Genomic DNA, 15,455 nt, shown 5'->3' with positions numbered 1-15,455 from the left:
GTCGCCCGTCCGTTTTTTTTTCCTCTGAGGAAGTTGTTCATTCTGCATGAAATGTGAAACAGAGTTCACCGGCTCATATACCTGCAGTGCCTTCTTCACACCCGTACATTTTAGGATATATTTAATTAGTCCCTTTGGGTAAATTTCCTCTCTGTATTCAAAATGCTTCAGGTTCAGAGGGCATCAGTGCAGTATAGGCGTACCAGAGGAAAGTCTCACATCGACGTCTTCTTTAAAGCAACAGTATCACTTATTGCCTTTAGACATCAGCAGCGGGAAAGTTCCAATGTGACGCATATTGCAACTATTTAACTTAGTTATACAATTTAAAGGCGCATGCAGTGAGAATGATAGAGGAGAAGTGAAAACAGTTAGGTCAGACATACTCAGCTGTGATTTGTGTAACCAGGGGCAAAGACGTGAACCCCGATCCGATGAAGGAGTCTCTATACTGAGTCATCTTCAGAGCAGCCAGCCAGTCCTCCACCGAGCTCACCCTGCTCAGATCCGGAGCTCCCCGGTCTAACAAAGGATGATGGGAAGGACTGCAGGGAGCAGATATAAGGATGATTATAATCTCAACTGTATCACAAACAGAGAGTGTTTGGGTATGGAAATGTGTTAATATCTCTGTTCACCCAGGAGCCATGTTGCTGGTGCCGGCTTTGAGAGACGCAGGGTTGCGGATCATTTTGTCCAACATGCTGACGATGTCAGAGAACTTTGGCCTTGCGTTTCTGTCTTTCTGCCAGCAGTCCAGCATCAGCTGGTGCAGCACTACCGGGCAGTCCATGGGAGCCGGCAGTCTGAAGTCCTGCTCTATGGCGTTTATTACCTGGAACACAGCAGACCGGAGAAGCAGGCGGATTGACACAAAAATGCTGGAGCAAAAGAGAAACCAAATGAAAGTCACAGAGTTTCATTTTTTTGAAGGGTGAATGTTGTGTTCTTGATCCTGTCACATCAGAGTGGACCGCCGCATGTTCACTGATCAATATTTGAACACATAGCCCAGAACACGTCAAACTCATTTTTATTCTTTGGCATTTCCAAAAGGCCTGACGTTGTGATTTACTTGTGCTGTCTGTTTTAACTTATCACTTGTTTTTATTCTTTTATGTTTTTATCTTTGGTTTCATAAATACTGTATAGTTAATATCTCTTTTTAAAGTGCTTTATAAATAAATAAATTGACATCGACAATAATTGGGTATTTTTCTGTGGAACATAACTCAGATTTTCTCATGGAAAATGTGTCTATTTATGGATTAAAATAAAAATGCAGCTGGAAAAGCTAAAAAATGCCTTTTAGAGCTGGTTTTTGCAAGCAGCAAACCCAAAAGTGCCATTCATTTTTCTTGCTGCTGATTGGTTGTGAACCCCAATAGTGGAATTAAGTATTTTTAATGGAGGTCTCAGGTATTTGCAAATTTCAGGTTCTCACTGTTAGTTATAATTCAGTCATTTATCCTGAGACCAAACCAGCAACATTGTAATTTTGTGACATATCACATATCTGGTCATATGAAAATGTTGTCAAACTCATTATCCACAATCTTCGTTTTACGAAAATCAATAATATACAACACAGACGTAGGCATTACGACCTGACATCAAAAGGCATCTGATAAATGTCAGATAAATATGCAATGACACAAGTGAGCAAATGAATAATCTGGATTTTCACAGAAACAGAAATAAAGAAGTCAGAAGATAGATAATGACAGAAGAAAGATAATATCTTTGCCAAAACAGATACAATCCAACATTGACTTGTTTCAATATTTTTCAAATATTCAACGAATGTTTATGTAACTGAATAAGAGTTGTGGTGGTTCTCATATAAAAATCTGCTGCAGTGATAAAGTCGCTGTTACTTTTTATTTGTTTCTATTAATCTGTTACTTTCCAAGTGGTAACGAATAAAACTATTTAAAAAATGGCACCACAGGACATGGACCACCATTCTTCCTATGCTAAAATCTCAAAAAAGAAAAAAAATATGCTAGATCCAGTGACTCTATTACAACAAAATCAAACTTCCAAGCAATGGGATTGAGCCTGGAGATACTCCCACTTCCATCAGTCCCTCCCTCCTCTCAGCTTTGATACAAATCTACATTTATATAATATCTGAACTATAAAAAGCTCGGTTCTAAATGTTTCATCTTACATACTGAGCAGCACAGAGTCATTCTGAGGATCAAAGAGACAAGCAGCATGGTGCTGTCATGAAAGCTCAAGAGGAGAGAAAAACTGCCTCTTGTGAATGTCATTTTCCTCTGATCACTTCTCTTAGCCTGCACTACGAAATAAACACCCACATGTAGATCCAAAACAAAATACAGTATTTAAAGGGGCGTAATAATTTCAGAGGGCAAAATAACAAAGAGACAAATTTTACAACTTGGGTTTTGTGCAACAAGTAAATGGAGGCAGTTAAATAACTGGAGGAATTTGCACAGATGTGTTCACCGACTACAAACGATTCAAAGTCATTTTGCACAGTTTAACATATAAACTGATTAAAAAGTAGAGAAATAGCAACAGCAGACGTGTTGCAGTCATGAATGAGGCATCCCATCATGGCGGCTTGAGGGCAAAAACAGGCTGGGTGTGGTGATCAGCGCAGCCTGGGCGGAGCACAATATTTTAGTTAAAAAATTAGCTGGGCGGTCACAAATTTTATTCTGATATTTATCTGTAAACAGCAGAAACTTCTGCCGAAGCAAAACCTTTGCTTGGTCGCATCAAAAATATCAAAGTATAAATTACCATCTGAAATCACTGTATGCCAGGAACATGACATGATTTAAGTGATTCACAAAAACAATTAAAGTTATGGATGTAATGCTTGTTGAGTCTACTGAAAAGACCCCATTTTATGAGTTAATTACTGTACAGATGTCAGATAACGTATTTCTGGCAGTTTTCTCACACACCGATTATTTCCATCTGTCTCGTCTATTCAGAAAGCTCATACTTTTCTGCATGAAAGACAAATCAACATGAACATAATTGCAAAATTTTGCCTCAGGATAAACCAGCATTTTGTTTAAAGTTTGATTAATAAAATGTTAAATTATGAGCGTACTGACAGCTTTTAGAGCCAAACACCACCCATACATTTAGTGAACTGTAAACTTGTGAAATTTGGCTATCGTAATAACAAACAGATTTGATAACAATCAGTGGGGCAACTTTTTAAAAATTGACATAGTGAGTAATAATGGATCAAATTTTTGTTATTTACGTCAAACGTTTTGTGATAACCTCATATTAAAACCTCATAATGACATAAATTATATTCTTCTAAGTGGTACTTTTTTTTGGTTCAGTTTAGTTGTAAAATGTAGTTTTAAGTAATTTCTTCCATATTAGTCCCATATCTTATAAACTGAATGTTGATTGCTTACTTGTAAATTTTTATATGCGTTTTTTCAGACTTTCTTTTTGCTTTTGTGGCCAGTGCAGCAGAACAACTGAAATAACAGATGCTATGACACTTTAATAGCAGAATCTACACATTCTGTCTTTAAACTGTCAACAGAGGTCATCTTGTAAAAAAAAAAAAAACTGTGCTAAAAAACTATAAATGAAAAATATGGCAAGTGTAATAAATGAAGTGTTTCCAAAATTACTTATTGTTTCCCAACTGTGAGTAATTGAGATGAATAATTGTAATTTAAATGTTAGCCAAAAATATTAATAAGTGTGATTTATTTCATGACTGACCATAAAACATTAATAAGTGTTTTGAACAGAGCTAAGTTCTGCTACCTCTTGGTTCTGATCCATATTTTACAGATGAGACTTGGATCGATAAATATGTTCTTTCTTCACCAGAACAATGCTTGCATCACTGCAAAATGAAAATATTTACAGTTTTATGATTTTTTCTTCTTTTTTTTGATGTTCCTGCCAGCTGTAGGTTGCTTTCACCTATTCCAACCATTTTCCATGTTTCTCCCTGAATCTACTGTTTATTTATTGATGTTGCTTTTTCATCGTTTTTTTTTTCTTCCTGTCATCCTGCCAAAGTGCTCCAGTCTGTTGCCTTGTTCCTCTTCTACCTCAGTTCGTGACCTCTGCCACTTTTTAGACTTTTGCTTGTCAGCTTTTTTTCCCACAACAGACTTCTCAGAGACTCCTGTGCTTTGTTTGACCTTGTAACCCGTTTAGCTGCTTTGGTCACACCTGTGACCGACGTCTAAACCACTTCCAACTTCAGCCCCCTTTCAAATCTGGTGCTTACTCTTCTGCAACCATTTAGCCATAAAATTGCAAGACGGAAACACGTGTGTCGTTTTATTTTCCTGACTTTCTGCAAATTAAATGTAACCTGTGAGCTATAAAAAGGCGGCACTTGTACAATCGTCTTGCTGGGGATTTGACGGCTTCCAAGGTGAACTCCAGTTGACCCTGACACACGTCAGGTTTTGTAATGCAGAAATTCAGTCTAAGCACCCATGCCAATCAAAATAGCAGCAAGTGTAGTAAAACATCACAGGTCTCTTTCATGATTAATTCATGTCGAACACTGCACCTGCAGTGGCTCTGCTGACAATTTCACTCCTCTGTGTTCTTTGAAATCACGCAAGTGTGTGTGTGTGTGTGCGTGGGTGCGTGTGTGTGTGTGTGCACGTTCCTTTACACGTCGGCCTGTGAGAGTGCGTGTATGGGTGTGTGGTTCGGCTGAAAGCGAGTCTGAATGTGTGATAAGTGTGAGCTCAGGGTGTCAGCTCCATGCATAGTTAAAGCCCCCGCAGACCCTCGTTAGCCGTACTGGAAACACACACTCTTCCCCATCATTATACACAGACTGTTCCATAATAAATCCGTCTCTGTCATTACACTGAATTTCTCTCATTACGGCTGTAGAGAAGCTGCGGCTCGGGGAAAAGCCGAGGAAGAGCAACGGGAGGAGGAGAACGGAAAGGGCGGGGAGGAGTTTAGAGCTGGAGGAGAGACAGAGGAATCCCAGGAAGTTGACTTTATTTAAGAATTTTGTCCTGCTGTTTAAATGTTAGAAGACGTTACTACAGATAAACTCTTCACAGAAAGTCAAGTGATGCATAAACTCAGGCTTTAGTTTTCTCTTTAGTAGAACACAAAAGTTTACACTTAATCTCATGTTTTGTTTTTGTGCCGTGGTAAAGATTTATCATAGCACATTACCTGGCAGACATACTTTTAAATGGAGTTGTTAGCTAATGCCCCTTTGGACATCGCCTTGCTTTTGCTAGACCACTGTTATTTCTATGGGAAAGTTTATGAAAATCAACAAAATGATATCGTTTCTTAGACTTTTAAAAAACAAAGAGCCTTCAGATATTGGGTTCAGTGGATTAACAAGCACACTCAAGAAAGTGAGACAAAATTATCTAAAAAGCATCTGATGTCCAAATAAACCTTTAAAACTTAAAGAAATGTTAATAAATACAACTTTAAACAGATTTCCTTTCAAATGTATTGAAAGTGTTAAGAATCGGAACCCTATGTATATTTCAGATTGTTTTGTGTTAAAGAAAAAAAAACAGGAAAATCCATAATAGTGAAAGGAAATAAATGCACAGTTTTGAAAAAGTTTGAATCTGAAAAGGTTGGAGTAGAAATCAGAGCCACTAAGTCAACGCATCCACTACAGTTTCAGCTGCAACTCTTGTCTTTCTAAAATTTATATATTTAGAGACTAAAATAGTTGTTCACTCTTGCTTGAAGCGAATACTGGAGGGTTTTTTGTCTTAAGGGTTTTTTTAGCTGTTCGCTGATCTCTGCTGCTCCAGTGGAGTTACTGCCAGACTCTTGGCCAGCTGTTTCCACCTTTTACACTGAACAACAAGTCATTTCTTGGTAGTTTTAAAGCTCCCTTTTGCATGGAGCAAAAATAAAAAAAGGTCCAGAACTCATATTTTAAAATCCTTAAGATTCATAATGATTGTGTTTGACTAACACAAGAAATAAATCCACAAAACATTTTTTAAAGTTTGTTACATTACAAAATGGGAAAAAAGTTTCAGATATATTATTTTGAAGAGCTCTGTAATTTCACAAGACTGTTTGCAGGCAAAATACGAATAAACCACAGAAGGTTGAGGCTTTTGCACGAGCTTTTCTATAGACAGGAAACTTCAACTGATTGGGAGCGGCGGTTTGATAACTATCATCAGCCGAGATGAAACATGGCTAAATGTTTTGTTCAAAATGCTTTGAACACGTTTCCCAGGAATTATCCAGGAGGCGGCCAGTTGCTGAAGCATCACTGACTCTGCAGTAATTAAATACTAATTGGCTGAATAAAAAGTTGCATGTTAGGGTTGAGACTTTAACACATTTATTCTGATTAATTAATTACAACAAAAATAAAGCATAACCCCTCACACCTTCCAGCAAAAAAAAAAAATCTGCAAATATTAAATACTAAAATAAATACGTTTGCATCTGACGTGGCTGCTTAAGTTCCTACATATTTATTTATTCACTCAGCCAAGATGTGTATGAATTAAAAGCTGTTAACGCCAGAAAATACCGGCAGAGCGATGAGATATCGAGGCGAGGTGAGAGGGAAAAACAATGTGTCACTGTTGCTATGCCAACATGCTTTTAATAAAAGTTTTTCTCAATTTACGATATTGCCTTTTAGTTCATTATTCAGCATTCAGAGTGGGGGGTGAGGCGTTAAGAAAATACATTTATAAAAATCACATTTCCATTACAATGCAGCGACCGTGAAGCGTGACAAAGATTGGAGTTGAACATTTCTGAACTAAATGAAAGAAGTATGAGGAGTATACAGAGAATTAAGAAAAAACGGTAATTTTAACCTGACAACAAACCTCATCAGAACATATTCCAATTTATTGAATATGACTGCATATCTACATCTTTGGCTTCTACACGTCAAACCTTTACAAACTGCATAAATTTCATGTAGCCAGATTTGGGATTTAGAGCCTCGGTAGGCTTTAGTGCCAAAAGATACTATAATCTCAGTTTGATATAATATCCTCAGAATAAAATCCCCCAAAAATGAAAATGTCTGTGATTCAATCTTTTAGAACTTCTCGTCCTGAACTCCGTTTTCTTTCAGTTCCAAGAGCGAAATGGAGAACTCAGTTCTCTCTTCTAAATTATAGCTGACAGAAAAAAACAGCAGAGAAATGGGAATGTCCTCTTTTATAAACCTGCTGATTATTTCTAGCCTAAATCACAGCAGGACCAATGTAATCTCTGAGAACTTAATAAAATCAATGTGATGCAAAATAAACAAAAATAAGGTAAAGAAATGCTGTGGCAAATTGATCATACTGTGAAGGTAATTGGAATGAAGCTGTCACTACAATAAAGTATCGCCTGCAGTAAACATCTGCTTGAAAGCACAATCCTGATACCTTTGGACTAATGCTCAGGGAAGAAAAACACATGCGACATCTGAATTGATGTCCTCATTTTCCGCATGTTTTCCTCAGACGTGCCGACTCCCTGCTGGGAGAGACGGCAAGGAAAAACAAACAAGCGCAGCCTCCAAAAACACCAAACAGCCGCAGACATCAGAGCAGCAGACAGACAGAGAGACAGGTAACCAGGTGGTGACTTACATCTTGGTTGCTCATGTCCCAGTAAGGTCTCTCTCCGTACGACATCACCTCCCAGGTGACGATCCCGTAACTCCACACATCTGAAGCAGAAGTGAATTTCCTGTAGGCGATCGCCTCTGGAGCCGTCCACCGCACTGGGATTTTACCCCCCTGAGGGGAAAAAGAAGGGGGAAAAAAATGAAGACAAAAGGCAGAAATAAAAGATGACAGCGAAAAAAGAAAAGGCTGCATTGAGGGAATTTGTCATACTTAGAAATTCAGCTTAGGTAGAACAAAGTATAGGAAAAGGTCATGGGAAGGGCATCAGAATAGTATGCAAGACATGGAAGTGATAAAAAAAAAAGAAAAATGAAAGAAACTGCATATTGATTGTATTAGAAGAGCAAACTATATTCATTTTTTCAGATTTTTAGAAGTAATGAAGTCAAGAAAAAGCATACCAAACTTAACAAATGTGAACAAACATGTTAACCAATCTTTTCTTTCTTAACAAAAAGGAAAGAAAAACGAACCAAAACCAAAAAAGTTTTGGTCAAACAAAAGCTTCTCTTTCGAGACTGCTGACAGAAATCCAGGATTAAAGGATGTGATATAACAACATGCTGGTTTCCTGTGTTTGAAATACCATCTGTTGAAGGAAATTACACAAAGTATCACAAAATCCTAGAAAGAAGCTGGGAGTTTGCAGAGAAGTTTCTTCCTCCTTACCAGTGAGCTGGTGTAGGTGGGGTCAGAGGTATCCTCCTCCAAATAACGCGATAAGCCGAAGTCGGATACTTTACACACCAGGTTGCTGTTCACCAGAATGTTTCGCGCTGCTAAGTCCCGGTGAACATAGCTCATCTCCGCCAGGTACCTGCAGCATCAGCAGGATTTATTGACTCAACGTGTGTTGTCTGTTGCAAGCTTTGGTGCACTAATGGAATTTAGAGTGCGTGTTTGTGCCTTTGTGTGTTTCCGAGCTCGTGTGTCAGCTACCTCCGATAAAATTGGAATGAGATTGAATATTTCTGTATGTTTGCGTGCTCACAGCCTGCAGTAAAACGCAGACGCTATCTGTGTTTTACTGCAGGCTGAGATGTGAGATCTCAAGCTGCCAAGTTGTAACGCTGCAGTGAAATACCTGGACTTACATTACAGCAGGTAGAGTTTAAGTGTGTGCTGTTCTGCATAAGGAAATCAATCACTGAAGGATCAGAGAAGGTTTCCTGTTTATCTTTGTAATAAAATGGATTAGTGTGTGTTTGTGTGTGTGTGTGTCGGCACCTCATTCCAGATGCGATGCCTCTCAGCATGCCAACCAGCTGGATTACCGGGAACTGACCGTCGTTTTGCTAAAACACAGAAACACATGAATGGATTCTTTACCATTTATTTAAACTTTAATTAGTTGACATGTCCCAACAGTATCGTAAAGTTCACATAGCATCAATTTCCAATGCAAGAAAAACTATAAACCTTAAGAAAACGAATAATAAAAAGAAAATCACTAACTTTATTTTAACACTCATCTTGAATTAATATCTCTAACCTTTAACCAGATGTGTCCAAAATGTGGTTTGGGGGCCATTTGAGGCCCCTAGAAGGATTTTGTGTGGTCCTGAGTGCAATTGAAAACTAACAGAGTTGGTTTGCCACACAGCAGATGGATAATTAAATGTTCTTTTTTTTATTTCATAGTAAATAGAACCCCAGCTATGATTATAACAGAAAGGTTTTCTTTTTTTAATGATCAAAGGCATAAATTAATGACATTACGACAGAACTATTTTCTGTCATTGTAATGCCGGAAAATTGCATGAAAAGAAAAATTGAAAGGTTTACAGAGATTATGAAGTCATAAATTTGTGGTAAATTTACTTGTATTACATATTTTCCAACATACAAGCGGTATAAGCCTTTCCTCTCATCTTGAATTAAGATGCTGTTGTGCAAAAAAAAAAAAAAGAACTAACAAGATGCAAGTTATCCCTCACATAAATCTAGCATAGCTTTAAAAAAATGAGTGATTTAAAACAAAATATTGCAGTAAATTTATGTTTTCATCATCAGCAACTGTCTAGTAACATTACAAGTCTGGCAGATGAGATAATATGCAGAGACAGAGTGAAAATTAAGCCAAAAGCTTCTAAAAGCAAACCTCCGTGGATTATTCCTCCATAAAACATCAAACCGCTGCAGCTCCACTGAAAGACTGACCGTTTCAGGAATGAAAAGTTTGCAAACATATTTGTAGCTCTTAGTCCTTGTAGCTTTTTCCAAATGATTTAGTTTCTCTTTAGAATTAAGAAAATGTTTAAAAATTGAACTGAATGAAAAACCAAAAGTTCAATCTATAATTTACTGGGAATTTCTCTAATAGATCAAAACATAATCAGGAGCCAGGAGTTGCAGAGAACCAGAGCTCGGGTGGGAGAATTTGTCGACAAATTAGCTATTAATTGTGCACACAATAAATTGATCCTTTATGAAACAGCAGAAAAATTAAATAGTTGTTGGAAGAAAGCTATAAGAAGTCCCACTTAAAGTTTGCCAAGAGCCATGTAGAGGAACTGTGTTTGAAGAAGGTGCTTTGGGGCAAAATTTGGCCTATATGCAAACCTAATGTATAAAAATAACTACATACCACCCTGAGCACACCATCTCCATACTGAGACAAAATGGAAGCATCATCATGGTGAGGAGATGCTTTACTGCAGAGGGAAAGATGTACGAATCTAATTACAGTCATTCTGGAAAATATGACTGCAGGAAAACTTGTTTGAAGCTGCAAAAAACCAGCAAACCTCAGTAAGAATGGAATGGTAGATAAATAAATGTTGCAGGAAAGGCATAGTCAAAGTCCAGAACAAAAGTAAGAATCTATGTGTTGATCTAAAGTGCAGTAATGTTTGAGTTTATGTCTGCAGTGAGAAAATAATGAGCCTATTTTTAAGTGATTAAAATATTAAACCTTTCTAGGAGAGTGGATTAATCTGTGATAATATCCCAGAATTAATGGGTGTTCAATCAACACAAACACATTTTTTTGGTTTGTTTGTTTGTTTGTTTTCCTGTGCACAGATAAATGCCTCAGACTGGCTTATGATTCCTCCTTTTTAAAGAGGACATTTGCTAACAATCTTTGCCTTTGGGTGAAGTGGGCTGACGGCGCACGCAGCCCCCGGGGGACAGCCTGACATCTTCACAGACATTCATAGCCATGTTTATAATCCTTCCATTAACCGATTAATACAGATAAATCTCAGTCAATTTGTGTTTACAGTATTCAGTATGTACTGTAAAATATGCTGCACTTGCCGACTTTAAAATGGACTTTGGGATTTTTTTCTTTTTTCTTTTGGCATCTCGGTTTCTCTCCTCCGTGTCTTTTAAACCTTAGAGAAACCGCCGACTGACATAGTTGCAGTCTGCTCTGTGTGTCTTTTAATTCATTTTGTGCAGCAAACTGTGCCTTTGATGCTCCCCTGGCCTAATCCTCCGCAGGGAAAAACCTTCTTCTAGGTGCACACAAACAAGCTGCGATGGTGCCGCAGGTCCGGTCCCTTCAGGACGGTCACGCCAGGACAGCAACACCGGCAGGATCGATCCCGGTGTGTGTGTGTGTGTGTGCAAGTCATCTGATGGTTTCTGAGTCAAATGGGGTCGCGCTGTGAGAACTGGGCATCAAAGAGTTTTCTCTTTCTGTTTTTAGCAGCACCTCAAAAGGAGGCCGGGATCAAAGACATGGACAGGCTGGCAGGATGAGGGAAGAGTACAGGAAGGAAAAGAGCCAAAGCTAAAAAAAGGAAGGACAGGAGGCCGTTTCTGTCTCCTCTTGCGCATCATTTCTGAAGCTCGTAATCCTTTCCTCAACTGGCAGTTTGTCCTAACAGTACAGCATGTTCACAAATACTCCACATTTAATTGTTAAACATGCCTACGTAAAACTACGGCTGAAACTAAATTGTTTTATTAATGGATAAAGAAAATGTTTCATTTACAACTTAAGCCTTTTTTATACTATATCAGAATGTTTTGCTTAAAATGCAATAACAGCATTAATGTAGTCATTTTGAATCGGGTGAGGCTAGAGGAGTTTTGCCTATTTATGTTGCATTTTTACCTTAAATGCAACATATTGTTTTTGTATAATTTTGGCCTAATTACATCTCTGAATATGTTGACATTTTCAGCAATTAGGACTTTTTTTTTATTTAGAAAGTTAATTAAGCAATTATGATTTCTATAATTGATTAATCATGGCTAATCAGATTAGTCCTTTCAGCCCTTACGTAAATCTGACCTAGTGAAGCTGATCTGTGTTGGTTTGTTAACAGTATCCTGCTGGCAGAACGCTCCTTACCCTCAGGAATGAGTCCAGTGCGCCGTTCTCCATGAACTCTGTGATGATCATGGTCGGTCTGCTCTTTGTGACCACGCCCTCCAGTCTGATGATGTTCGGCTGGTCGAACTGGCCCATGATCGACGCCTCGGCCAAGAAGTCTCTCCTCTGACGCTCAGAGTAGCCCACCTTAAGGGTCTTGATCGCTACGGGGATTTCTTTTTTCCCAAGAGGTTTCAAGCGACCTTTGTACACCTCTCCAAACTCACCTTCAAAATGGCAAAAAAATGACATTAGAGCAAAAATTAGACAGCAAAATACAAAAAGGTAAAGAACAAATTCTACATGAGGTTCCAGAAGGCTGCACACACAAAAAAAAATCATTAACCACATTTTCAGTTTGAAACTTATTATAAACTATAAATGAGTATGGAGAAGAATAATTATATTCCCAGTGTTTTTACAGCAGCTGAGTTGGTTTAATTGTGGTAATGCTCCAATGTTTCACACTCCCATCATTCTGGTGGACTCTAAGCAGATCCAGCAGAGCAAACAGAGGCTGAAGGGCAACATTTTTTGTGTGTGTGGCTTAAAAGTGCAACAAACAAACGAATCCCTTTTATTGCTGCTCTCTGAGGTGAGAAAAGGTTGTGTTTTCGATGTGCGAACAAGATAAAAAAAGGATTGTGCTATTATTATTGCTTAGACACATAACGTTGCACGACATGTCTCATAATCTCTTGATTAAACAAAGCTTAATGGATCAAGAGAGTGAGCTGAATCACAGGGTTCACAGGTTTAAATCTTTTGTGAACATCCTGCTGTATTCATTTACTGAGTGGGGATCTCTATTATTACTGATTTTTCTATTTATAAGTTTCAAAAAGATAATAGTTAAAGGTTCAATGTGTAGGAGCTAGAGACTTTTACCAGGATAAATTGCAGCTAGTTAAATAAGACATAACAATGAAAACCTCCAAAGACTCAAATTAAAGGCAATGCCCTTCTCCTGTGGGTGAAATTAGGATTTGTATGTAAACTTTCATCTTAAATACATTATTAAGAACCAAACAGAGACTCAGCTTCTATGCACCGCAAATCTGGAACTATCTTCCAGAAAACTGCAAAACAGCCGAAACACTGAGTTCCTATAAATCTAGACTGAAGCCAAACCTACTTAGTTACTCCCAGGACTCGAACACTGACCAATATTTTGATTATTTTGATGACAAAAATGTCATCAAAATGTTACTGGCTTCACAATCTGTGATAGATGTTTTGAGAACTTTTTTGTTTTGTTTTTATGATGTATTCACGTGTTGCTGAACTGTACTATACTAATAAACTTAATTGAAACTTTGGATTTTTTGAATAAAAGCAAAGTAGAAGACATTTTTAAAAAGGAAATACTTATTCATCACATTGTAAGGAAAATTTAGAAACAAGTCTGTCTTTGAATCTCATTCAAATATAAATATTTCTTTTGTGGATGATCTGTAATATTTACAGATATTTGTGCTGTGATTGATAAAAACATAGTTGTTCGAATTCGTCATATCTTCCTTTAGAAATATCCAGGATCTGTTCTCTCTAAACCCGAGGTCGGGTTAACCGAATAGTTTCCGCCTCTGACCACTTTTGTAAAACGGTCAAAAATCTGAAGACAGAAAAATCTGAAGGTCATCTTTCATTTTGAAAGATTAGCATTCCCGCTCCTCACCATGTAGTGCAAACACGGAGACATTTTCGTCTTGACACACAGAGTACAGGTGACTAAAGCAATCAAAAAAAGATTCCCATGAGAGAATTTGAGTACCATCTCGTTCTGCTCTCAGTGCATCTCGATCGTCGTCGCAGACCAGTGCAGCTGAGCCACTGGTGCCAAAGGAGCGCATGATGTGGGATTTCCTCCCACTGAAGCGAGGGTTTGTAGGATCAGGAACCTTCTCGTCTGATAACTTCAGCTGCAGAAATGACTCCTGATTTCAAAACTTTGACTGAGGTGGGGCTTGTGATTCCAGGCAGAGACTCCACAATAACATCAAAACAACGACGACAATACCCAAAACGTCATGACAGTAACCTGTGCAGCTCATTGGAGATGTCTGATTATACACAAGCGGCTCCATTCAGGACCAGGAGGAAGTTGTAAGAGTGTGCATTCTGGCTATACAGTCATTCATACTTTATGTGCAATTGTTTATTGTCATTCTTTATATGTAGTTACAGGGAGGAAAATCAGTGGCTTTTATGACAGGTGAGAAGAAAATTACATAAATTTATCAGCTTGATGTGAAATGGCACAATATTGATTCCCCGTTAAGCTTGTTTGGGTTGCATATTGGCTAAAATTATTTTTTTTTACAAATTAAATACCATTGAATGTCATTGTTATAGTAGATATTGATGGGTAAAAATAGATTATAGTGGGATGCTTTTAACCCCAATAGTCAAAATAATATTGCAAAAAAGTCTAGCGTAAACTCTGCTCCAAATGCAAGCTGGGAGGAAAATAATAATAATCTGAATTTTCCAAAAATATCAAACACGCAGTGAAAATTGAGCCCCATTCTTCCAGCTGATCTCCAAAAACTGATTAAATTGGTGTCAAGGAGCAATCCCTGGCAAGAAGTTGAACTAATTCTGACTTTCATAATCACCTGATAAACTTACCTGGTCTGCTGCAAGTAATTAAAAACTAGCTGCAACCTCAACAACCAGACTATTTTCGTTCTGCAGAGGCACAGACATCTTTTGTCAAAATAAACGCACCGACATCATGATGGGGTACATGAGAATTGAATTAACTTCAAAATAAAAGTCGTTGCTGCACAGATAAAAAATCGTTGCGTGAATAATAGATGAGAGATGGGAATTGGATGACAGGGCCGTGCCGTTGAGTCTCACACTGATCTGTGCTCCACATATCATCGCTCATTAAAAACTATCTTGTGTCAGTGCTGTAAACCAGAACAAGCACACAAGGAAGAATGGAAAGAAGATGGGATGGGAATGAAGGATGACGCTCTATAAATCTATATTCAATCAACACTGTTAGTAAAGGACCGTTAGATGATGTCTTAGTCTGTCATATGATAAACATAATGCGTTTCACGACATTTCCCCAGTCAAACAAAGTGGATATAGTGAAGGACATTTCCTACAGGCTGAGTGATAGTAATGGAAAGAGAGTGTTATCTCAAAGGAAGGGAATAAGGGAGTCAGGTGGGATATTTTTATTATGTCCGTAGGGCTCTCTTCTTTTATCTTCACTTCCCAATCTGTTATTCTGCTTTTCCTTCCATGGTTCATTGTTCAGGATTTGTCTGTTCAAAAACAAACTAGAACTCCAGAGGGTGTAAATCACAGAAAGTGTTGAAGATCGGATAAAGAATCAAAGGAGAACAGAGGAAGAAAACAAGAGAGAAACAATGTGAAAAGTGAGTTATGGAGCTCCTGAAGGACTCAAAGTCTGACCACATCTCATTTCATCCATCCTTGTGCTTTCCCCTCCCTCCCTGTCATTTTCATTC

The 15,455-nt window shown here is 38.0% G+C and overlaps 1 protein-coding gene across 1 annotated transcript in view; it reads right to left on the bottom strand.

The window, feature by feature from the left end:
- LOC129371674 (ephrin type-B receptor 1-like) overlaps nucleotides 1-15,455 on the bottom strand; it is a 97,630-nt gene that overhangs the window by 8,881 nt on the left and 73,294 nt on the right. The window contains exons 14-19 of the mRNA XM_055048389.1: nucleotides 11,944-12,191; nucleotides 8,865-8,932; nucleotides 8,307-8,454; nucleotides 7,599-7,748; nucleotides 639-835; nucleotides 387-545 (exon numbers count right to left, since the gene is read on the bottom strand). Of these exons, the coding sequence (XP_054904364.1) occupies nucleotides 387-545; nucleotides 639-835; nucleotides 7,599-7,748; nucleotides 8,307-8,454; nucleotides 8,865-8,932; nucleotides 11,944-12,191 (970 nt within the window). The remainder of the gene's footprint in view (nucleotides 1-386; nucleotides 546-638; nucleotides 836-7,598; nucleotides 7,749-8,306; nucleotides 8,455-8,864; nucleotides 8,933-11,943; nucleotides 12,192-15,455) is intronic.

The sequence above is a fragment of the Poeciliopsis prolifica genome, unplaced genomic scaffold (genome assembly GCF_027474105.1).
Source record: "Poeciliopsis prolifica strain line A6 unplaced genomic scaffold, Auburn_PproV2 SCAFFOLD002, whole genome shotgun sequence".
Lineage (NCBI taxonomy): Eukaryota > Metazoa > Chordata > Actinopteri > Cyprinodontiformes > Poeciliidae > Poeciliopsis > Poeciliopsis prolifica.
This window is presented reverse-complemented; position numbering and strand designations above follow the sequence as displayed.